Here is a 23,624-nt window from a genome sequence, read left to right as displayed (position 1 = left end):
CAACACCAAAAGACCCATAGTCTTAACACCCACGCCAGCCACACCCACCTTAACGAGAAACAAGAAAAATATTACAGCCGACAATATTCTGCCCCACATCCTACCCAAACTAAATTCCCTACCTGACCACTCTGACCCAGGCATCCTAGTGGATGCATTCAACGCAGCCATGTGCTCTGCTCTTGACAGTATTGCTCCATTTATACTTCGGATTAGTAAACCTAAAAAGCATTTGAACTCATGGTTTACACCCCACCTAAAAAACCTAAGACTGCAGAAGAGAAAATGCGAAACTGCTTGGAACCGGCATCCGACCGCTGAAAATAAAACTAACCTAATTAACATCTCCTCGCAATACAAAAAGATATCATCCTGGCCAAACAAGAAACCTATAATAGGATCACCCAATCCAACTCCAGCATGAAGGAGCTATTCTCTATCCTAAAGGAATTGGAAACTCCTATCACAGTACAGGATGACTCCATTAAAGACAAAACCTGGTGCACAGACATACAACTGGCACTAACCAACAAAGTATCCAACCTCCAAACAAAAATTGCCCTAAAGAAAGCCTCACTGCCTACTCAACCTCTGCTAGTCAAAATTCCCACCTCCAAACCTAAAGAATCCACCCAATTCCGTTTCTCCAAGGTCTCAGTAATTGAGGTGGAGAAGACCATTTTGACTCTCAAACCTTCTAATTGCAAAGGCGACCAATGCCCCGCACAACTGATCAAGGATGCGGCTAGGGACTTAGCCCCCTTTATTACAAAACGTATCAATGCCTCCTTCACTACGGGCACCATCCCCCGCAATCCAAAGGAATCTTGGGTACTTCCCCTCCTAAAAAAGCAAACATTGGACCCCAACATCCCCACTAACTACAGGCCCATCACCACGGTTCCCTTCCTACTAAAAATATTAGACAAGGTAGCATACACCCAAATCCAGAACTTCCTTGAGATGAACCATCTCCTTGGCACCCGCCAATCCGGTTTCCGTCCGCAACACGGCACAGAGACTGCCCTTATCGACCTAAAAGCCCAAATAGACTCACTCAGAGACGAGGGAAAACTAGCTCTCCTCCTCCTTCTAGACCTCTCAGCCGCCTTTGATCTGGTGGACCACAAAGTCCTATGTAATCACTTGGACTAGGCTGCCCACTTCTCAGAGGAGGCTATAGTCTGGATTCAATCATTTCTTAGTGACAGGACTATGAGGGTGTTCTCCCCCGCAGCGGCAGCAGACCCTATCCCAATCACTTGCGGTGTGCCCCTGGGATCCTGCGTCTCGCCGACACTCTATAACATCTTCACCAAGCCACTCTTTGACGATCTTGATAATCTGGGTATCACCTACACTAACTATGCAGATGATACTCAGATTCTCTTACCACTTACTGGGGATTATATCGAAGATCTGGCTCTGGTGAATAGAGTCTATAGCATCGTTCAAGCATGGATGGCCAACCATGGCCTATGCTTGAACGATGACAAAACAGAGCTCATCATCCTGGGCACGTCAGCCCGCATCTCCAAACTTAACCAAAACTACTCCGCCTTCATCATCGATGGTAACACTATCAAGGTCGCCAGAGAAGTAAAAACCCTAGGTTTTTACCTTGATGCGACACTATCTTTCACCAAACAGGTGAACTCACTGTCATCCTCCACTGCCTATACATGCACGTTAATACGAGCTGGGAAACTATTCCTTTCAGAGGACAGCTGTCTTATTCTAGCTAGAGCCCTCATTCTATCGAAATTAGATTATTGTAACGCCCTCTACATAGGGACTACCAAACAAATCATCTACAGAATCCAAGTGCTCCAAAACAATGCACTTAGAGCGGCCCTAAGTATCCCCAGAAGTGCACACATTTCAGAAATAAGTCGAAAACACAAATGGCTTTCCACCCAAGAAAAAAATCAACCTTAAATCTGCTTCCCTTATCCACAAATGCCTAAACAACAAAGCTCCCCGATACCTCTCAGAACGCTTCAACAGGAAAAATCCAACGAGACTCACAAGGACAGCCAGCCCCAACTGCCTCCTAGTGCCCAGATTCAAACTAGCCACCATTGGAGGTTCCAGCTTCCCAGTTAAGGCAGCACAGTTATGGAACTCCCTACCTCTTGCACTCAGATCTGACCAAACCTTCAATAACTTCAGAAAGAACACCATAAAATGGCTTATTGAGAATGCGACATAGCGTATGTCACTTTATACGTAACGTCTTTTATAATGCTTGTGCTGACCTGCTTTTACTGTTCGATCGCCATAGATTTGACTGTTTAGCTACACCTTATCTGCACGTGCACTTGCCCTACCCTGCAGATTCGAAATGTCCACTATGCCTGTAACCTGTAACTTGTAACGTTAACTTATCTGTAACCTGTAAACGTTAACTAAGCTGTAAACCTCCTTGTTCTCTTGCGCCCTGCTACCCAAGGGTCTGGTGCGCACAATAAATAAACAAACAAACAAACTGGGCCCTAATCGTCGCTATCTTCGATCACATCAGCGGGAACAGTCCCCTGGGATCGAACCTTCTCGAACCTCTCATTGAGGCCTATGAACCTCTCGTTGAGGCCTTTCACGGTTTCCACCGGATCCTCCTCTGAATCCGAGTCTGTAATGGCCACCCACGCCCCCCTCTTTTTCCGCCGGGGTCTTCACAGGGGTCTTAACGATGGTCTGGAAAGTGGATTCCCTCCGCGGCGGCAGGGAAACTCTGGGCCACAAGGCCGCCTCCACCGGCTTCGCCAGGGCCGCTGCGACAATCTCAATAGAGGCCTTTGCCAGGTGTATCAAGGCTCTCACCACCTTAGGTGCGTCCTGGGCCTTCGCTTTGGGGGGGGAGGGTCATCGCCTCGCTCCCCCTCGGCTCCCTTCAAGATCGACCGGGGCCTCTCCAGAAGCTTACCCGGGTTCTCGGACTTCCTCTTCCCCGAACCAGAGCACTGGCTCGTGGTTGATCGTGCCGGGGAAGTCGCACCCTGCCTGGCAGCCGAGGAGCCAGACCTTTTGGCGCTCCCGGTGCCCGCAGACTTGCGATGCTTGGCCTTCTTTTGGGCCCCCGTCGCCGGGGTGCCCTCGCAGGACTTAGAAGACCGCTCAAACTTTTTCTTCGCCTTCTCACCTGCTGTGCCCTTCTCCAGCCAGGCGGTGAGGCAGGAATGACGATCTTGCTTGGTCCGTTCCGACAGGTTCTTGCAGAACGCACAGTCCTCCACGTGCGTCTTGTCCTCATGAAGGCAGTAGAGACATCTCGAATGCTCGTCCTCCTTGAAAACATTTTGTAATCCGCATCCTGGGCAGCTCCTGAACAGCTTGGATCCGGGCGTCGAGCTTCCCTTGTCCTGGGCCATGTCCACTGAGGTAGGCCACATATCTTCTGGAATCCTCCAAGAAGCGTAACTCGACGAAAACTTCACCCTTGAGGGGCGTAGAAGAATTCCGATAACGGGGACCCGTTATCGAAAGTAGAAACGGTGGAGCTTCAGGCTCGATTAACGGAACAAATGAGAACAATCTGAAAAACGTGAAAACGCAGTAAAAGCTCGAGAGCTAAACACGAGGACTCCCAACACTTGAACGTGCGGTAAAAATCTGAGGATGATGCCAGGGGAGGGGCTTAGGTAGAGGGCATTCATTGGCTGGGGCAGTATGACCCAGAGATCAGTGATTGGTTACTACTAAGAAAGACACATCAGAAACGAAACTGATAATGATATTTTCTTTACCGAGGATTCCCAGCCTGACAGGGAATATTCATGAGCATGTGAATCCATGCCAGACCCCATGCTGGAGAATAACCCCTTTTCTATTGACACTTTCAAAGACTACTCTGAATGCAACAGTAATAAATTAATGTCCACAGTGCCTAGTTATTGACACCCGAGGGTGTAGGAATTGTGTGCCATCTGTTATGCAGAATTGCATGCAGTACTATCTGGGACCACCACATACAATTAGGACTACAGGTGTAAGCAAAACCAACCTTTGGTATAAGTCTGTACTACACAGTTTTTGGTACAGCGCTGAGCCACCAGGCTTATCTCAAGAGGGAATGTGAGCAGTAAAAGAGGCTACACAGAGGTCTTACAATCACTGTGGTTAAAATAGACACTTACACTCAAGGTTTCTTGGTAAAACACTATTTCACAGTCATTTAGAAAACATTCACTAGAAGGAGGCAACTTATTATACACAAATACACTTCAGCACAAAACCAATAAGTTTGAGTAAATTAGGCTCCCCTGAAATAGAAGCAAAATGGCATTGTCACTTTAAATAGGAGTAAAAAGGCACACGTTAATAAAATAAATACTCTTAGGCATTGCAAATAGTTTTAGTTCACTAGAGGACTCGATGCAGTTTAATAGGCCTAGGCCAAAGTCAATGGGCTAGTGTCTTGGATGGGAAAGAGCAGTTCTTGTAGTAAACAGTAAAGTCTTGGCCAAAGTTCTCAGAAGTAGTTTGCACGAAAAAGAATATATTGGGTCATAAGCCGATTAGGCATGTCAATTGGGAAAGTTTCACAAACTTTCACTGTGAGAGGCAAGGTCGCTCAATCGGGTTGGCACAGTACCTTAATATGAAGAAAAAGATGGAGCTGGAGATGTTGGTTCCTGGCAGTTCCTGCAGATAGCACTGTTCCTGAGCCTCAGTCGCAGGGACAAGAGGGAGGACGTCGGGAAACTTGTCAAACAAGCTGGCAAATGAAAGATCTTCGGTTCGAGTATCTGTACTCAAGCACACAAGCTGTGTCCTTCTCCCTGTTTAAACCTAACCAGCTCCAAGAATGGTAGCTCTTGTCATGTTTGTTCGGTTGGCTGCAGTGTTTGCAGTGGTGTGTGCTGTATTTATGGCAGTTTCAAATAGAAGAGGGTGTGGATCAGTTCAGTTTGTTCCTTGTTCTGTTTTTCTTTGGCGTCATCCAGTTCTGTGTCGAGGCATCTTGTGTTCCTTGGTGGCAAGAAGGTTTGAAGTTTGGGTCACAGGGGCTGTAGCCCACCTGTAGGACCTTTTGCGGTTTGGATAATGTTGAGGCTTATCCTCTTGTGCTGCGATTGCAGGTGTAGCGGAATACATCTGTGGCCTTGCGTCTTTGTACCTTGGTTATAATCCAGAGGTGGTGATAGTGTGGTCTGCTGGGTGTCTTTAGTCTGTGGTATGAGTTGGAGATATTGGCTATAGTTGCTTTCAGTGGGTAGCTGGGAGTTCCTGGATAGTGTGAAAAACCCTAGGTTCCAGAGTGTGAGTGTGTGTTTTTCTGAGCCACTTCCACAGTAGCAGTCCCCTGCTTTGGCCCCCTCCACCTTAAGGGCTGTAATGCTGGTATGAAGAGTCTAGTGAGGATCTTATTCGGTAACAACCGCAGGTGGGATTATGCTTTGGCAACCACCCACATGAGTAGCAGGGTAAGCAAGGGGGCACGGTAGGATGCAGCTTGGAGATGTAGAGGGAGCTTGCCACTACAGCACGGGGCCTTAAGTGGGGGATTAGCTTTGGGATTAGAAATGGGGTGAAAGGAGGCAGGCTAGTGTAGTAGGCTGTTGAATAATGGGTTACAAGTGGCTGCCTGCTTTCCCTGCAGACTTGATCGGGAGCTGCTTCTTTGGGAGCTGTCCTTTGCCTTGGGGCCCTTAGCTAAGAGCTGCCAGGGAAGGGGCTGCCCAAATAGGGCAGAAGGCCAATCGGGGAGGAGGGAGGGCTGGGAGGCAGGCGGAGCACAATAGGGAAAGGGTTGCAAGGGGCTGTGGGCACAGGCATGGGATGGACTGGGGCTAATTTACTACAATTTTAACACAGCCAGTGGAGTACAGGAAAAGGTAAGGCTACTGACAATCACCTGATGCTTGCAAAAAGAAAATCCAATTATGATTTAGGGAGCAGTTCTTACAGAAATCCATTTTTGCAATTCTCTGGTTTCATTTTTATTATCGGCTCTACAATTTTGGTTTTTGTGGATCATGGACTATTTGTGGCAAGACACCTCTAGCCCTGCCATTGCAACCCATTTTATTTTCCTAAATCTGCTGTCATATGGAAGTCCATATTGTTCCAAGTTCAGGAGTGTGTTTTAAGAACCCCCTCTCACCACCCTTTTCTACACCCCCTTACATCTGGCATCACTCTGAGCAACTCTCCAGACCAGTCTGTCAGCCTGCAATGCCATTTCAGAAAGGGGAAAGGCCATGCAAATTAGGCTTGATCAAAACCCCAAAAGGGCAGTCCAGCCTGAACTGCCTGGTAACTTCCCTTCTGCACGAGACTACAAGCATCTCCAGACAGGTTGCTTCAGCCTTATTGGGAGTCAGTGAGGTGTAGCTGTGGTCACTAGGCTCAGAGGGCTATGGGATGGTGGCAGCTGCAATTTAGTTTCAACTCCACCAGAGGTCGAGTCATTAGTGTAAAAGTTTGATCGGGCTTGAGCTACTCCTGAATTTCTTTAAACCTTAACCCCAACAACTTTTGGTATTTGAAGAACAAAAAGGCAGCACAAAAAGGGCATTGTGCTGATGTGGGCTCACTGATCCTGAACCCTGCACTCTCCAATGTGGATTAAACTGGATTACCCCAATTTTCCACCCTCGACAGCCATTACACATCTTCAGGGGTGGACCAAACTGGTTTGGTGGTTTTCTGAGAAAACCAGACTGGCTGGCCACAAACCCTTGCTACTTACCTTAGATCTATGACCCCTGGCTGTACTAATTCTGCTCATACACCAGACTTCTGGTGCATTTGTGTATTCTGTACACTATCCTGTAAATTGTAAGATATTGGAATCTGTATAAATGACTAAATTTGTTGCACTGTTCCCCTGTGTATATTAATGTCTCATAATGTATTCTGTAAGCATGTATCCAAGAAATGCGCCCAGTTACCCCTGGGTTAGGCGCACTATATAAGCAAATAAAACAAACCTGTGTCTCCAGTGTGCGCTTGGAGGGCTGGCTTAATACAGCCCCTGAGTGCATTTAGCAGGGACACTGCTTAATTGGATTTCTAGAGGATTACCAAATTAAATGGGCTGCTGCTTCTTAGGACCATTTGGCCATGCTAGTTGGACCCTGGCTCCTCTAAAGACTACCACAACCACCCTGCTTATTGGGGCTGCAGGAACCATTTGGGCTTTCTCATCTTCCTAGTCCTCCTTGCTGGCTGGACTAGCCATCACAAGCTGGGAATGTTTCTGAGCCGCTGTTTCACACACCTGGTCTCTGCGGGGACATTGGGGCACAGTTGCAGCACTCCCTGCAACCGACTCCCCTTGGTCAGGCTTCTTCCCCTGCTCCAGTGTTGTGGAATGCGCTGGTTGTTGGTACTACACCTGCAAGAATACGAGAGGCTGTGAGAATGCTGCAATATGGATGTAGTCTCCTTCGAACCCTTCTTCCCAGAATGTGGTGAGCATCTGCCTACCCATACAGTCTCACCTGTTTAATTAGGGTGGCAAGCTCTCCGTCCTGCTTCTCACTGCAGGGGTGCCTTTAGATAGACCGAGTTTCTTCATTGCTCCATGTGCGTGGCAGCCCAGACCGGCTGTGGCTGAATCACTTCAAAGTCAAGTATCCTTCGATGAGGATTATTGTCCGTGTTCTTTTGTAATGTCTTTTTCTTTGATTATTGTCTGTATCTGTGGGATGCTGTTATCCAAAGATCTGCCGGCGGGTGAATCTGCGATGATGCTGGCTGAAAATGGACTCCCGAGTAAGTGTTGAGGCTGGAAGTCGGGATCAGGTAAGGATGCGCTCCAACTGCGGCTGGAATCAGGTAAGATGCGCTTCAGGAGGCGGTGAGCGTTACGCTGCTATAAGCAGACTAACGCGAATCGCTTGCATGCGGGTGGGGGAAGGCTTAAATAGCCTGGTCCCGGCCACACCCACTTGTTCTGACTTGTGGCCCCACCTGCCACTCCCAGGTGCTGCTGCACGTGCAGCCCAATACACTCCTATGGCGACACCTGACCTGGAGGCACGTGGAGGCCCTGCAAGGGAGAAAATAGCGCATGCACCAGAATAAAAGCGTGCAGAGCACACTTCATGATCCTGGCACCAAAGGCTTGTGGTTCTTGCCCTGTGTACATGACAGCCGCTGACGTACATTTACCCCACAAAATCATCCTGGACAGAGCTCAGAAGTTGCGAGACCTCATTTTAGAAGAGTGGTGTTAACTACAGTGCACTCTTGGGCATACCTGATCACCTGCATCTGTTGCTCTAGTCATGGGGCTGTTCCTGGTTGCCTGGCTGCCCAGTCTGGCCCCTCAAGCTGCCCAGTTCACTTGGTGAGTTTCCTCAGTCTTCCTGGTGTCTTCTCAGTTGCTGCTTTTTGATTCTGGCTGGTGGTACGCCATCTTGGGAACACTCATTATTCCTTTTCTCCAGCTGGCTTGTTGGTGCTTACTGGGTATACTCTTATCTCCAAACAGAACCTTCAGTGACTGATGCCAGGGTCCTGGGGACATGACAGTCAAGGATCCAATTGGTCTGGGAATAGGGGCATTTTGTAGGCCACCCCCTTTGAATCTGCCGTCTACCACAAATTGTGATGGTCTTCCCATAAGATGAATCCTGCCTGCCATCCATCCTTCACTGGCTAGGTCTCCAACCTAGAACTGCAGCTCATCGGGGGTGTTGGGGTGGAATGGGGGGGTGGTCTCTGGCTTTCCATGGGGTTAGCTGCCTCTTTGGCAGCAACAGTGGGGTAGACCTGTCACTCAAGTGACTTAACTGGTTTGCCTATTAGCTCTGCAGAAATGTAGTTACCTGTGAATTAGAGAATGCACTATAACATCGCTGCCATCTCTAGAGATTTGGATACATTATCGAGCCTTGGTTATTTTGCTCCCAGCTATTCCTAGGACTGCAGCAAGACAATGTATATGCTGACTTGGAAGCCCTGTGGGCAGTTTAAAGTTGTTTAATCCCTTCACTCCCTCCATAAATATAGCGTTTATAATAAAATGGGTTTATAATATGAAATTGCCTCAGACTGCCTCAGATTCAGGTTTTCCGGTGCATAATAAAATGCTGTATACCTTCCCCCTCACCACCTCCCCAACCAGATGGATCTGTGGAACCAGAAACTGAATTCAATGGGCAAGAGGGAATGAATTTCAAGCCTTGCAAATTCTTAAAAATTCTTAATTTACATACGAGAAATGCACTCACTACAGGGTGACTAAATAGTTACCAGTGATCTCTGCAAAATTGTGCATATCACCACAGACACTTCATATTTGGGGCACCTGCCACCCAAAGACCAGAGATGCAGTGAAAGGGTTTGCCATTTACTGCAAACTGGTTTGCAGTAAACAGCAAATAAAGTTTCAAACATCTCCATACTCACCCTTCATAAAATCTCCTCGCAAACACAAGTGTACTAGTAGATTTCACAAGCTCCAAATATTGTTAGTGTTTTGGGATTTGTGGTTCAGAAAAGAAAAAAAGCATGCAAACCTGTCATTGGAAAAAGGAATACAGAATTAAGGCCATTTGAGGCCTTCGGTTCGAAAAATATTTACCCCACGGTTCTTGCGAGAAGTAAAGCTATTTCCTTTGTACATTCTTTTCATGTAAAGGATTTTGTGTAACCTTAATAAATGTTGCATTGGTCAGGTCACAGAAACTGCCAAAGTTGGGCAGACATACGTGTGCGCAGTTGCATATTAAGTAAATGTTATTTGCATGTGAAGAAATGCCAACACTTGTTTCGACCTAAGGTCTCTCATAGCGCGAGATGGCAGGCAGGGTGGGTCCTGGTGTGGGTGGCTGAATAGCTGCTGAAGCCCGCCAGTGTTGGGTGGAGATGTCCAGGCTCACGGCTTTCGCATATCTGACGATAGTCATTTCTTGACATGCAAATAGCATATACTTAATATGCAACTGTACACAAGTAGGTCTGCCCAACTTGGGCAGTTTGTGACGTGACTAACGCAACATTAAATTCGACCAACCCTAACATCCAGCTGTGTACAGTAGTTCTTGGAAAGTCATACTAAGGTACCAACATACCATTTGGCAACCGCCATATCCAGCACCATTGGAACCAAGGTTCCTAACCCAACACTCCACTTTCAAAATCACTGGGACTTCAGGAGCTTTGTCCCTCAAGAACCACATCAGGCTGCAGGAAGATACACATCAACTTCGAGAGAACAGACCAGCGCAGGGGACCACTCTTCCTATAAGCTTCTACCATCCCCAGTATCTAACCTTAAACTGGCATTACAAGACAGAATTTATTGTATCCTATGTGTTCAGGTGTTTCTTACAGACTTTGTTTGCGGTCTTCCGTTTGCTGCCTTAAGGTAGCCTGTTTAGATTGTATTGCCTTATATTCCAGCTTGTTTTATTAGTGTATTGAAAAGAGAAGGCAAACACCACAAACAAGGGGTCCTAGTATCTGACAAGCAACATAAGAAACAGCTTTACACAAATTGGTAAACAATACATGAACAGCTTTTTTTTATAAAAATCAAAAAGAAGAATACTACAAGTGAGTAGATCCAACAATTAAATGTTTGAGCCAATTTCGATTCACTGCCGAAATTTCACAAAATCAATTTAAAAAGAAATCTGAACATGCCAGTACAAGCAAGAGCATTTCAAAGGACAAGGACATTAAAACGGGTCTCCATTGTTTAATTCATGCTGTAACTACTCCAAGGTAGGAGAAGGGATGGACAAAACTGCTAAGTTTAATCATGACATTCAACTTTTCTTTATTTGAAAAAGGAAACACTTCTACTTTAAACAAAATCTTACCTTGTAGGAGATAGGGACAGATCAAAGTCAAATTTCTCATCCGTCAGCAGGGTGATCTCTGAAATTACAAGGCAATTTCATTAGCTAGATTGCCAAATCGGTTACTCCTTGCTTCTCAGTTTATTTGAATCTTTAAATAAAAGCAAAAAGGCATGCATTTTGCACCGAAAAGGCAGGTGCATTCTATCAAATGTGTATTCTGCCACAATAGCAACATGAAAATAGCAATAAATGGTGTGTGCAGAAACCCCTAGGAAAAATTGAGCAGCTATCAGTTATACTGTGGGGGTAATGCATTAAAAGCTACGAAAAACATAACAGGACTTAAAATTTTAAATTATTTAATTTACCCATTAAGTTTACATAGGGTTATCTATACCGAAAGTTCAAATGCCGTTACTTCAAGTACAGGCGTTATATATGCAAATCCTAAATCAAGTGTGTATTTAATGTGTAAAGCAGTGATCTGCAAGTGACTGACAAATAATAATTTGCATTGTATTGAGTGCAGCCAGGGCCTAAATGGTGAAAGGGCAGCGCTAAGGCAGTCTGATAAGTCCCACTCATTTCAGCAAAGCGGATCCCAGCTCTAGGCCACTAGGACCCAGAAAACAGAATGACAATCGAGGAGGCATGCAGATGTTCAAAACATGCGCGTAGCACAAAAGGGTGGCCAAGGGAGGTCTTCTCATGACCATACCGGAGCCAGTGCCATCAGAGCGCAGCCAAAGAGATGGCGACTCTGAATGAAAGGGGAGTGGCATTAGCAATAACCAAAACAAAGAACCCCTCAAGACTGGAGCGAGAGCACCATCAGTCTTGAAAAACTGTCAGTGAAACATGGCGCACTTGCTATGTTACCACACTTGTCTGGAGTCACAAGGTAACTGGTTTTACTTCCGACTAAGTACATGATTTGAGTGAAAAATATAACGCAGTGCCTTGCTAAACAAACCACACAGTTTATACCAAAAATTTGAATTTCTCATATGTTCTCATCACAATATAAAATATATAAAAGTTGTAAAAGATTTAACCAAAAGGTACAGTTTTACATCATCCAATTCAATTATCATTTTGAAGCAACCAAACATCTCTACAATTCATACCATAATTCATAAAATTAAGATCAAATCTACCAAATGAATATAGTAAATTTCTATTCAAAGAATTAACCCCTATAAAAATGTCAAGCTTTAGACTAAAATGACATCTTAATTTTTAATAGTTTCTAAAGCTACGTTTCAGTTGCCAACTACTTTAAACTTCTGCCCACCATTCTTCTTGTGAATTATAAAATATTTTAACCAAGTAAAGTTGTCTTTTCTACTAAGGCTGGGCAAGAAACCATCTGATGTTCCAAAGTCTGAACGGTACCAGTGTCATCATAAAGCCCATATATACGACACATTCTATCCACTTTTACTGGCACCATTTACTTAATTTGTCAGGTACAGGCTCAAAAGGAAACGCAAGAATTCTCTTTTCCAAATAGCATTTGGAAATATCAAATATTTTGAAAGCATATTGAAAGCTTCCTCTTCATTGGCAAAAGGATAGAACAATGTTTAATCATTGCATGTGGACTTTGTGCAAACCCAGTCCTCCTTTAACTGATTTATAATCAATTCCTCCACTGATATACCTGAAAATTAGATTCAAACACTGTATATTCCAATTTGATAGAGTTCTCTTTTTAAGCATAGTCTCCCTCAACTCTGTATAGGGTGCCCTGCTCAGAAACCAAACATTCCCTAAAAAAAGTATTCTCCATTTTATCAAAGCAACCAAAGATAAGACCCAATTCATACCTTAAAATTGAACTAGGTACACTGTTCGGCAAGGACAGTACTTTTCTCCAAAAGAGACCCGATTCCAACAAATTGTACACGTTTATTCTAGCGTCAGCACCATAGAGTAAAATAGAACAACCTTCATTTGATAACATTTTACTACTGGAAAAACCAAATCTTGTATTCATCTTGCATGCTTGAGCAGCTAAGAAATACAACTTTGACACATGCACAAGATTAAAATCTCTAATATTAAACCCCAAGTAAGTAAATGAACACACTCCAGAACACCCAAATGTATAGGCCTTTGAATGAGAGCACATTTTTTCTTTTAATTATTATAATAGTTTGAGGCATTTATTGTAAACTCATTTTTACTCGTGTATTCCTGTAATGCATCTAATTGGTGTCGAGTCCTATCGGGTTTGGTCGACAAACCAAATCATCTACATACAAGATCCAACTTACAGAATAACTACCTAAGCGAGGAGGAAAAGAACACCTTTTGCATAGAATCTCCCAAATCTGAAATAAACAGCTTAAACAAAGTTAGGGCCAACATGCAACCCTGTTTCAATCCTCGAGACATGGCAATTTTTGGGGATAGGTTACCATCCTCATTTAGTCTTACCCAAAGTGATTATTTGTATGGAGATCTCTTACGATCTCAATTAAATGCAGAGGTTAGCCCCACTTCGTCAGCTTCTCCCAAAGAAGGTTCCTGTTGATGCTATCAAAAGCAAGTGCAAAGTCAATTAAGGCCAAATAATCCATGTGCCTTCAGACCAAACTCTGCATTTAAAAAGATTCAACAAAAGCATCACATATAGCCGTCCAGACAAACACCCGACATACCTAAACACCTCTGCCACTAGCATACAGCTACCAACCGAAAGGAAGTCTGTATCGCTGGCCATACAATGACTCTCTACAATAGCAATCTAACCCAAACCTCCAAAAGCGCCCACCCACATTCCTGACCTCTTTGGGCTGCCTACTCGAGCCTTGCCAGCCACCTAAGCCCTAGTCCGGAAACATGCACACATGCATCTCCTAAGCTAAACTTAGAATTTTCCACCACATGGACTATGGTCATTGAGGGTGTTCCAACCTGGAGTGCATTGAGGCTGCACAAGTGGGGATAGAGTGCTATATAAAATAACCAAATACAATACAAAAATCCATTTAACAACGTATTTGAATCCTTTACAAACCCTGCCTGGTGGGGATGAAATTGGTTATGAAAGTTGCCAACCAACTGATCTAAGAAGAGTGGCAAAAAAATGTACCCGATTTGTCTATAGTTTTGCAGGTTGGGGCGATCTGCTTTTTTAAAAATGGGTACTATGGCAGCTGTTTTCCAATGCATGGGAATATATTTTGCCTTCACCATTTTCATTAAAACTAGCCAGTCAATATCAGTCAGCAATTTATAGGGTCACTTCAGTCACCCTTCATAAATATTGAAATTACCACGATCGCTTCCAGGAAGGGGGCGTAGGTTCCGTGTGACTTAATGGTCATTGAAAAGGCTAAACTTATAGGCAACTGCCTTCTTTTAAATGTCATTTGAATCAGATGGAATGAGAGATCTGTGCGGTGTAAGAACAGTCCCCTTCACCTTCCACTATCGCAAACATTTGCAATCTTATGCTATCACAGGGACAGGGTTGACAATTATGTGTCTACAAAGACACCCAGGGGCCCGTGTAATCGATGAAACTTGGGTACTGTCTATGACCTCAGGAGCCAAGCTGTTAAGTTCAGAGTTTGTGGGCATGGGTGTAGGGTCTCCCCCCTGTCCTGAGACATGATGTTGTACGGGCAGGGTAGTTTCACAGATGGGGAGAATGACATTTCCATCAGGTGAGCGAACCAGGGTTGGCGGGCCCAAATGGGGGCCACCAGTGTCATGGTAACTGGCTCCTGGTGCACTCTTGTTGAGGAGTCAGGAGAAAAGCGTAGACAAATTTCTCTGACCATGTTATCCAGAGACCGTTCCCCTTGGATCGGTTCTGGGGTACCTGATGCGTAGTCTTGGCATTGGGCGTTCGCTTGAGTTGCGAACAGGTCGATCTCTGGGAAGCCCCATTCTGCGAAGACGTTGGACACAATGTCTTCGTGTAGCCGCCATTCGTATTCTTCTGGCAGAGGAAAATCTCTGCGGAGTACGTCTGCCAGACGATTGATTTCCCCTGGAACATGTTGGGACAACAAAAACATCTTGTGTTTGAGAGCCAATATCCAAATGTTTTGGCACAGCTTGGATAGCCCTGGAGAGGGAGTGCCCCCTCTGTTTGTTCAGGTAATACATAGCTGTAGTGGTGTCCATTAGAACCAGCACTGTCTTGCCTTGCAGTTGCACCTGAAAGGCTTTCAAAGCCTTGAACACCGCTAATAGCTCCAGTAGGTTTACATGGTTGGATGCTACTTGGAGACCAAACTCTGTGCGCCGTCTGTTGAAGCAGATGAGCTCCCCACCCTGTGAGCGAGGCGTCTGTAGTGAGAGTGCCTTCCACTGCAGGGGTGGTGAATGTCATCCCCTTCAAGAGGTTTTCCCTTGACCACCACTGCAGAGAGAATGAGGGCTGGCGAGGAGACTACTAGATCTTCCCATTGTCCGCTGGCCTGACACCACTGGCTGTTGAGCCACTCTTTCATGGGACGCATGCGCAGCCGCGCGTGGGGAACAAAGTATATACATGACGCCATCATTCCTAACAAGCGCATGGCTTTGAGCACCGTCACCTCCCGACTGGCTACATATTGAGGGATCTGAGAAAGCATGTTCTGAACCCTCTCGGAGGGGAAGACGAGACCGTCCTTCGTCCAAATTAGAGCTCCCAGAAATTGTTTTATTTGGCTGGGGACTAAACTGGATATCTTTTCGTTGATTGAGAAATCCAGACTGAAGGAGATCTACTGTTTTTTAGGTGTTCGAAAAACAAGCGAACGAATCTCCCGTAATGAGCCAGTCATCAAGGTAAGGGTAAACTGGGACTGATAGTCTGCGCAGGTGTGCTGCCGCCACTGCCAGGACTTTGGTAAACACCCTTGGCGCTGAGGTGATGCCGAAGGGGAGTACCTTGAATTGTTAATGCCTGTCCTGGATCACAAACCTTAGATATTTCCTGTGCGATGGCAACATTGAAATATGATAGTATGCATCTTTCATGACCAATATTGCGATGTAGTCCCCTTGTTTCAGCAATGGGATCACCTCCTGCAGTGTCACCATACAAAACTTCTGGGGTTTTATAAACTTGTTCGCTGGGCGCAGGTCTAGAACAGGGCACATGGTGAGATCCTTTTTGGGTACAAGGAAGTACAATGAATAAATACCCTCATTTACCTGAAGAATAGGGATGGCTTCTATGGCGTCCTTTCCCAGCAGTGCTTCCACCTCTTGATTCAGGATCTCCAGATGGGCTGGTGAAAGGCGCGGTGAGCGTGGCGGTCTGAATTGTGGAGGTCGGGCGAATTCCACGCAGTACCCTTTATGACCCACTGGTCTGAAGTTTATCTTTTCCCATGCCATGAGGAAAGATGTTAATCGCCCACCGACCAGGGTGACATGGGAGGGGACCTGGATTTGGTGGTCATTTTTGACCAGAGGCTGTGGCTCCTCTGGGATCAGGGCCTCTACCTCTGCCTTTGCTGCGTTTGACCCTGTGAAAGGTAGTAAGTGGGGCTTCCATATGTTTGTCCTGTGTTGAGGCTACCCGTGCCGTAGTTTTGACCAGCACGGGCTTGCCTTCGAAAGGACCGCCGAGAGTTATTTCCCCTCTGGGAGGAGGGTTTCTGCATAATTTGTTGCAGAGACTTTAGAGTCCCATGCTCCTTCTTGGCTGTTTCCAAAGCCTCATCCACCGCTTTCCCGAAGAGGATAGAGTCCTCAATGGGGTTTATTAATGAGGGAGGCCTGGGTTTCAGGTTTAAACCCTGATGTATGCAGCCACGCGTGTTTCATCAATGGGGTCCCTTGGGCCAGGCACCTGCCCGCAGTTTCTGCAGTGTCCAGAGTGTTTTTGATGACATGCTTAACTTGTCTTCCCTCCATTATAATGGAGAGAAGTTTTGACTTGGCGGGTTCAGGAACCTCTTGGAGGCCTTCCTGGAGCAAGTTCCATCGGGCATCGGCACAGCTTGCCAATAGTGCTGTATTATTAGCAATCCGAGTAGTATATGCGGCCGCCGACGTGACTTTGCCAATGGCATACAGTCGCTTGGATTCCTTGTCCGGTGGTGATTCACCTGTGGCAAGGGGTACCCCTGCCCTTTTCCAAGTGGTAGTAACTACCAATGAATCTGGGATGGCGTGTCCTCTGATGTTGGAAGGGGAGAGGCGGAATAATTTTCCTACTCGTCCGAGTTGGAGCTGGTGACACCAATGAGGGTGCCACCCTTCTCTTCATAGAATGAAGGGGGATGGCCAGGCTAGATGGAGGTTCCTCCTTAAGGATATACTCTACAAAATCCTGCTCAAATACAGCCGCTTGAGTGGAAATTTTAAATTATTCAGCTGCTTTTTTCAACATGGAGTTGAATGCCATTTGGTCATCTACAGGAGAGGCCTGGCGAGCCGGGGTGGACGGAGGAGCATCCAGGCACAAAACGTCAGTGTCCTCATCTTGCAGTGTCCATGGGTCTTGACCTTCCTGCTGGGTTTCTTCCCAGTTGTCCACAGTATCCTGTTCTTCCTCATAAGTGTGTAGGAATGAAGCTTCCTCTTCATTAGAAGTGTCACTTTGAGTCCATTTGGACAACATCTTCCTGCTGAAAGGTAGAAGACTGATCTTCAATTTGGAGGTTTGGGTCTACCCGAGCCCTTTTCGGAGGAGGATGATCAGAAAAACTGATAATCTTCTCCAGCCGATCCATACATCCTCCGAACTTGTGTAGTCCATTTAGTGGACCCAAACGGGCCTACAGGGGGAAGACCGTTCTCCGCCCTACGGCGTCGAAAAGAGTCTCTTAGGTTATCGGAAAGAGGCTCTTGACTATCTGCGTACTCATTGTAAGAATCTGGATCCCAATCTGTCAAAACTTTTTCCGCGTCTTGTCCCATCACTTTAGGCGGAACTTGGGTGAGGCCCACCGCCGCAGTAATTCTTCCGATGCTGCTTTCGATAGTCGCTGAATAGGCGCGAGACAGAGGTTCCGATGGTTTATCGGTAGGAGTAGTACCTTCCGCGGCGCTAGAGGGCCTAGCAGCTGGTTTTTCGGGTAGAATCCTAGCCATAGTTTTTGGGCCTAGCGCAGCGTTTGGGACCATCGATTCATCAGATTTCCACGCTTCAACGTGTGCAGTTTTTGGAGTAGCGCCCTCACTTGATTTAGATTGCCTAGTTGCACGGTGCTGCTGCAGATGCGGGGAAGGCTTTGGATCAGAACGATCCGAGGGAACCGGCAAAGTTTTTTCAGCAGCCCTGTTGGCGCCTTTACCTTTTCCGACGAAGCTGTCGAAAACGGTGTAGGGGTTGTGTGCTTAGTGCGATGCACTTGTACGCCACTGTCGCTGGGTGTTGTCCCTGTAGCGAGACCAGAGTCAAGCCTTAAAGGGTCAGGGACGGGCGTGGCGGACCTAGAAGCATCCGCCTCAAGGTCTATAACATCTGCAACGGATGTTTGGTCATCCGAAGTACCCCTGTCACTCTCAGTGGGTGTGGCGGTGGGGGGGGGGGGGGGGGGGGGGGAGGGGATCCCACTCATGACATACCATACGCGGCACACCGCTTTACACGGTCGTCCTTAAGGGTCTTAGGCCAAAGGAGTTTGCAGGCCCCACACCGCTTCTAGCGTGCTCTAGGGGGAGACAGGTGTTACACGTCCTGTGTTCGTCCTTCCAAGGATATATAACCCTACACTTGGGGCAGACTCTAAAAGGAATCCTTTCCATAGCTAAAGGGATGGATGACCAGACCAAAAGGGAAAAGAGGGGAAAGGAGGAAAGACATACCGACAATATGGCCTCCCCGACCCCACTCTCGCTACTGTATAGGCCGGCCAGAAGGCCCGACCACGTGGAAAATCCAGCCGCCGGATCTCAGGCACCAAAATCCACAGCCGTAGATGAATCCCCCGTAGTCTTCGTAGAAGATGTTCTTGTGGCCAAAGTGACTTAACGGGGAATAACCGACAATTGGGTAAAGATAAACAATGTCTCTAGTAAGAGCTCCACGATAGGGCGACCAGTTATCTGGGCGGAAAAAACAATGAGGGACCTCGGCGCGTGAGGGGATTTTGGGTACACTACATGTCACGATAGGGATAGTGTTACAGACACGCCTATGCCGACGTCCCCTTTCGTTCCCCGAAAGACAAGATGCAATTCTCCGCAGTTACCACTGGATGTTGGACCATACGCACTGCGTGTGATTCTAAGCAGATTAACAAGCATCAGAACACCATTTACTTTAATCGCTAATATTCAACATCGCTGCCAAAGGCATAAATTGACCGAAAATGTGAGGCCCATACTTTCCATAATTGGATTTGTCTGGACAGCTGATTGAAGATGATCCTCATAAGTTTACAAAACTATGAGTGTCACTATAGTATACAACATTTTCAGCATCCTGTTGTAAAAGACGCTTTGTAACACCTTAGCCAATTTGTAAAGTTTATTTTTTTTTAATTGGAAGTACAGAAGTATTTTTAGTGCGTATGGAACAAGTTACTTACCTGTAACTGTTCTCCAGCATGGGTCTGGCATGGATTCACATGCTCATGTATATTCCCCGTCAGGCCGGGAATCCTCGGTAAAGAAAAAAATCAGTATCAGTTTCGTTTCTGATCTGTCTTTCTTAGTAGTAACCAATCACTGATCACATACTGCCCCCAGCCAATGACTGCCCTCTACCCAAGTCCCTCCCCTGGCAGCCATCCTCAGATTTGGTAGCACATGAAGTGGCAGTATGACCAAGTGAAGAGCCGCAAAGGGGAAGGAGGGAGGGTTTGCATGTGAATCCATGCCAGACCCAAGCTGGAGAACAACAATTACAGATAAGTAACTTGTTCCTTCTCCAGCATGGGGTCTTGCATGGATTCACATGCTCATGAATATAAGAATACATAGCAGTATACACATGCACAACCACGGGAGGTGGCAACAGGCTCAACATTAAGCATCTCTTACCTCCTCACCAGGCTCACCTCAAGCGAACAATTTGCGCAGCACTGCTTGGCCGACCCTGGACTCCTCCCTGGAGTCCCGATCGACGCAGTAGAATCTTGTGAAGGTGTGCATCGACCTCCACGTAGCAGCCCTGTAGATGTCCAGCAGGGGCACACCAGACAGGAAGGGCGTGGTAGCAGCGATCGCTCTGGTCGAATTGGCTCTCGGACGGCCGGGCAGCGGTCGGTTTGCCAACCAGTGACAGTGCATGATGCAGCCAGAGAGCCATCTGGAAATGGAAGCCTTCGAGAGCGCCTTCCCCTGATTCACAGGTCCAAAGTTCACAAACAGCTGTGACGTCTTCCGAAAACTTTGTGCGGTCCACGTAGAACTTCAGCGCTCTAGCCACATCCAGCGAGTGCAAAGTCCTCTCGGCCGGCGACAGGAAAAAAACTGGCAACACCAAGGGCTCGTTGAGGTGGAAGTCCAACAGCACCTTGGGCATAAAGGAGGGGTGCGTCCTCAGCACCACCCTCGTTTCGTGAAAAGTCACGCATGGAGGCTTGCAAGATGGGGCCTGGATCTCCCCACTCGTCGTGCGGAGGTGATGGCCACAAGAAATGCTGTCTTCCAAGACAGGAACTTCAACGGCGCCGAATGCATAGGCTTAAATGGGGCACCCATGAGCCCGGTCAGCACCAGGTTGAGCTGCCACGCCGGGGCAGGGGCCCTCACTGGCGGGAACGATCGGAATAGTCTCTTCATGAATTCCTTCACCAGACGAGACCCCCAAAGACGCCCGTCCTGTAGTTCTGATTTATCGGGAAATGGCAGCCAGATGTATCTTGATGGAGGCGTGAGCCAGTCCAGCTTTGGCCAGCGACAGTAGGTACGGCAATACTTGAGGGGCCGTAATCCGCAGAGGGTTAATCTTCTGTGCAAGGCACCAGACAGCGAACCTCTTCCACTTATGTCCATAGCATTTGAGAGTTGGACGCCCTGGCTTTTGCAAGAACCTCTGCAGTCAGCCGGGATATCGCACCCTCCAAACTCTAGTGCTGCAGGAGTCAAGCCTGCAAGTTCGGCGACTCCGGGTCGTGATGAAGCATGGCGCCTCCTCTGGAGAGATCTGTGTCCGTCGCCAGCTTGATAGGTGGGGATGCTGACAAGTGCACAGCTCCCTGCTGAGTGAGTCGGCGATGGTGGTTTTTATTCCTGCCAGGTGGAAGGGAACCAGAAACATCCCCTGGGCGACGGCCCAGTGCCACAGATCCTGGGCCTCCTTGGATAGGGCTGGGGATCTGGTGCCTCCCTGCTTCTGGATGTAGAACATTGTGGTGGTATTGTCGGTGAAGATCCTCACCACTTTGTCCTTGAGGGACGGAAGGAAGGAACGATTTGAGCGCCCAAAACGCGGCTCGTAGCTCCAGGTTGTTGATGTAAAGAGACCTCTCTACTCCGGGAGCCAGAGGCCTCTTGCGTGGAGATCGCCGGTGTGGGCCTCCCCCATCCCTCCAGGGAGGCGTCCGTCGTTACCATCTCCTGATACGCTGGGGCCTGAAAGTCCATGCCTGCCGCGAGGTGCGCACGGGTACCCCACCATAGAACCGCCTGACGGAACTCCTAATCGAGCGGGATCCTGTCTTCGAAGCTGCCCGCTGCTTGAATCCAGCAGGCATCGAGGAACTCTTGTAGCGGACGCATCCGAAGTCTGCAAAGGGGCACAAGGTAGATGCATGAGGACATCATCCCGAGGAGGGACTTGATGGACCTCGCTCTGGCCACATCCGTGGCCAACAGGCGCTGCACCTTGCCGAAAAGGGCCTTCGTCCTTTCTTCGGACAGAGATGCCAATCGCTTCACTGTATCGAGCTTCACTCCCAGAAACAGTGCCACCTGCGAAGGGACCAGATGGGATTTGGGGATGTGGAAGTAAGCATCCTCCAGGTCCAGTGACGATAGGAAGTCGCCCTCCTCCAGCTGTCCCAGCACGTGCTGGAGGGTGACCATCCTGAATTTCAGTGCCCCGATGTACTTGTTCAACCGACGCAGGTCCAGGATGGGGTGCCAACCGCCTGTCTTCTTTCTGACGAAGTATCTTGAGTATAATCCGAATCCCGGAACATCTTGGGGACAAGCTCGATGGCACCCTTCTTGAGCATCGCCCTTACCTCAAATAGCAGTTTAGAGATGCGATTCTCCTTCTTGGCCACAGGGGGGAATGCAAGGACACTTGAAATTCCAGCGAGTCTCCACGGGCCACGGTGTCCAGCACCCAACGGTCGGTGGAGATGGACTCCCACACGCTGACGAACTTCGGGGTGGGGGCCCGATGCTACGGCCGGTTCAGTCCTGCTTGGAAGAGGCATTGCCCCCTTGGCCTCCTTGCCGACGGCGGCGAGACCCCCCCCCCCCCCTTGCTTGCCGCAGCCTCTGTAGGCCTCCTGGGACAAGGAGCGGGCCGCCTGGCGGTAAGTAGAGGAGCCGCCGCTGGATCCCTTGGAGGCTCCTAGTCTGCCTCCAGAGCTCTGAAAGGGCCGCCGTTGCTGAAGGACTCCTAGGGCTCGGGCTGTTTCCGTGTCTGTCTTGATGGCCTGGAGGGACTCATCCACCCGTTTCCCAAACAGGTTGTTGCCGTCGAACAGCATGTCCAACACTCTGGTCTGGACGTCCTGGCAAAAGTCTGTTGCCTTGAGCCATCCTCGTCGGCGGAGGCAAACCTTGTTGCCCAGTTGGCGAAATCCGATATCGGCAATGTTCATTGCCACCATTATGGCGTGATCCGACGCCACCTCTCCTTCTTGCAGAATCTGTCGGGCCTGCGCCCTCTTGTCGTCCGGTAGGAAGTCTAGCAGAGGAGCTATCTTGAATCAAAGCTCCCTGTCGTAACGGGCAACAATCGCTAAGGCATTGGCCGCCTTAATCGTTCGCCGCCGAGATGACTCTTCGTCCCATGGAGTCCAACTTCTTGCCCTCGCTGTACGGCGGGGAAGTGGAAGTTGAATCCGCCGCACCCGCTGCTTTCTTCTTGGCCGCTGCTGAGACGACAGAGTCCAGCGTGGGCTGTGCCCTGAGGCACAAGGGGGCGGCATCGGGGACCCGGTACTTCTTCTCGTACCTGTCCCTCTTGGCGGCTGTCGTGGAAGGGTTCTTGAGGACAGTCAGCCCTTCGTCCCAGATGTCATTGAGCAACGGCACCGCGAGGACCGACTTTATCTTGGCCTCTCGTCATTGGTAATGAAAACCTTCCTTTTTCTGTTCCTCCGGGCAGAGCTGGAAGAGCTCGGATGCCCTGGCTATCATGGCGTGAAAAGAGCCAATTTCGTCGTGCGGAGAGGCCCGGTGGGGGGGAGGTGGGTGGTGATGACGAGATGTCCATTGTGTCATCGCTGCCGACATTGGTCGCCGTATCCTCCTGGGGGTCCGGAGAGGGGGATGAGGGGTCCACAGGCCTCGCGGGCACGAAGGGCGGAGCGGGGTGGACTCACCTCCGCTTGTTCGGAGGGCTTCCCGACGGGCCTGGTTCTGGATCCTCCGACGGGGTCCGTGGTAACCTCATCCTTATCTCAGTACATAAGGGCTGGATCGCCAACAAAATGGCCCCTGCGCTATCTTGGGGCTCGGGTAATGGCTGCGGACGGACGGGATGGCTGCTCCACTGGGCCCTCGAAGATGGTGACGACGATCACATCAGCGGGAACCTCCCCCTGGGATCGAACCTCTCGTTGAGGCCTTTCATGGTTTCCACTGGATCTTCCTCAGAGGCTGAATCCGAGTCCGTAATGGCCACCGCGCCCCCCCTCTTTTTCCGCCGGGATCTTCACGGGGGTTTTAACAATGGTCTAGAAAGAGGATTCCCTCCGAGGCAGCAGGGAAACTCTGGGCCCTGAAGCCTTTACCGAATGGATCAAGACCCTCACCACCTTAGGTGCA

The 23,624-nt window shown here is 48.3% G+C and overlaps 1 protein-coding gene across 2 annotated transcripts in view; it reads right to left on the bottom strand.

The window, feature by feature from the left end:
- The window catches only part of GTSE1 (G2 and S-phase expressed 1), a 1,052,868-nt gene that overhangs the window by 706,504 nt on the left and 322,740 nt on the right, over positions 1-23,624 (bottom strand). For both annotated transcript variants that reach the window (XM_069629229.1, XM_069629230.1), the window contains exon 3: positions 10,782-10,839. In XM_069629229.1, the coding sequence (XP_069485330.1) occupies positions 10,782-10,839 (58 nt within the window). The remainder of the gene's footprint in view (positions 1-10,781; positions 10,840-23,624) is intronic.

Source organism: Ambystoma mexicanum, chromosome 12 (genome assembly GCF_040938575.1).
Source record: "Ambystoma mexicanum isolate Mex_15411 chromosome 12, UKY_AmexF1_1, whole genome shotgun sequence".
In the NCBI taxonomy this organism is placed as follows: Eukaryota; Metazoa; Chordata; class Amphibia; order Caudata; family Ambystomatidae; genus Ambystoma; species Ambystoma mexicanum.
Note: the sequence above shows the minus strand (reverse complement) of the source record. Positions and strands in the feature narration are given on the sequence as shown.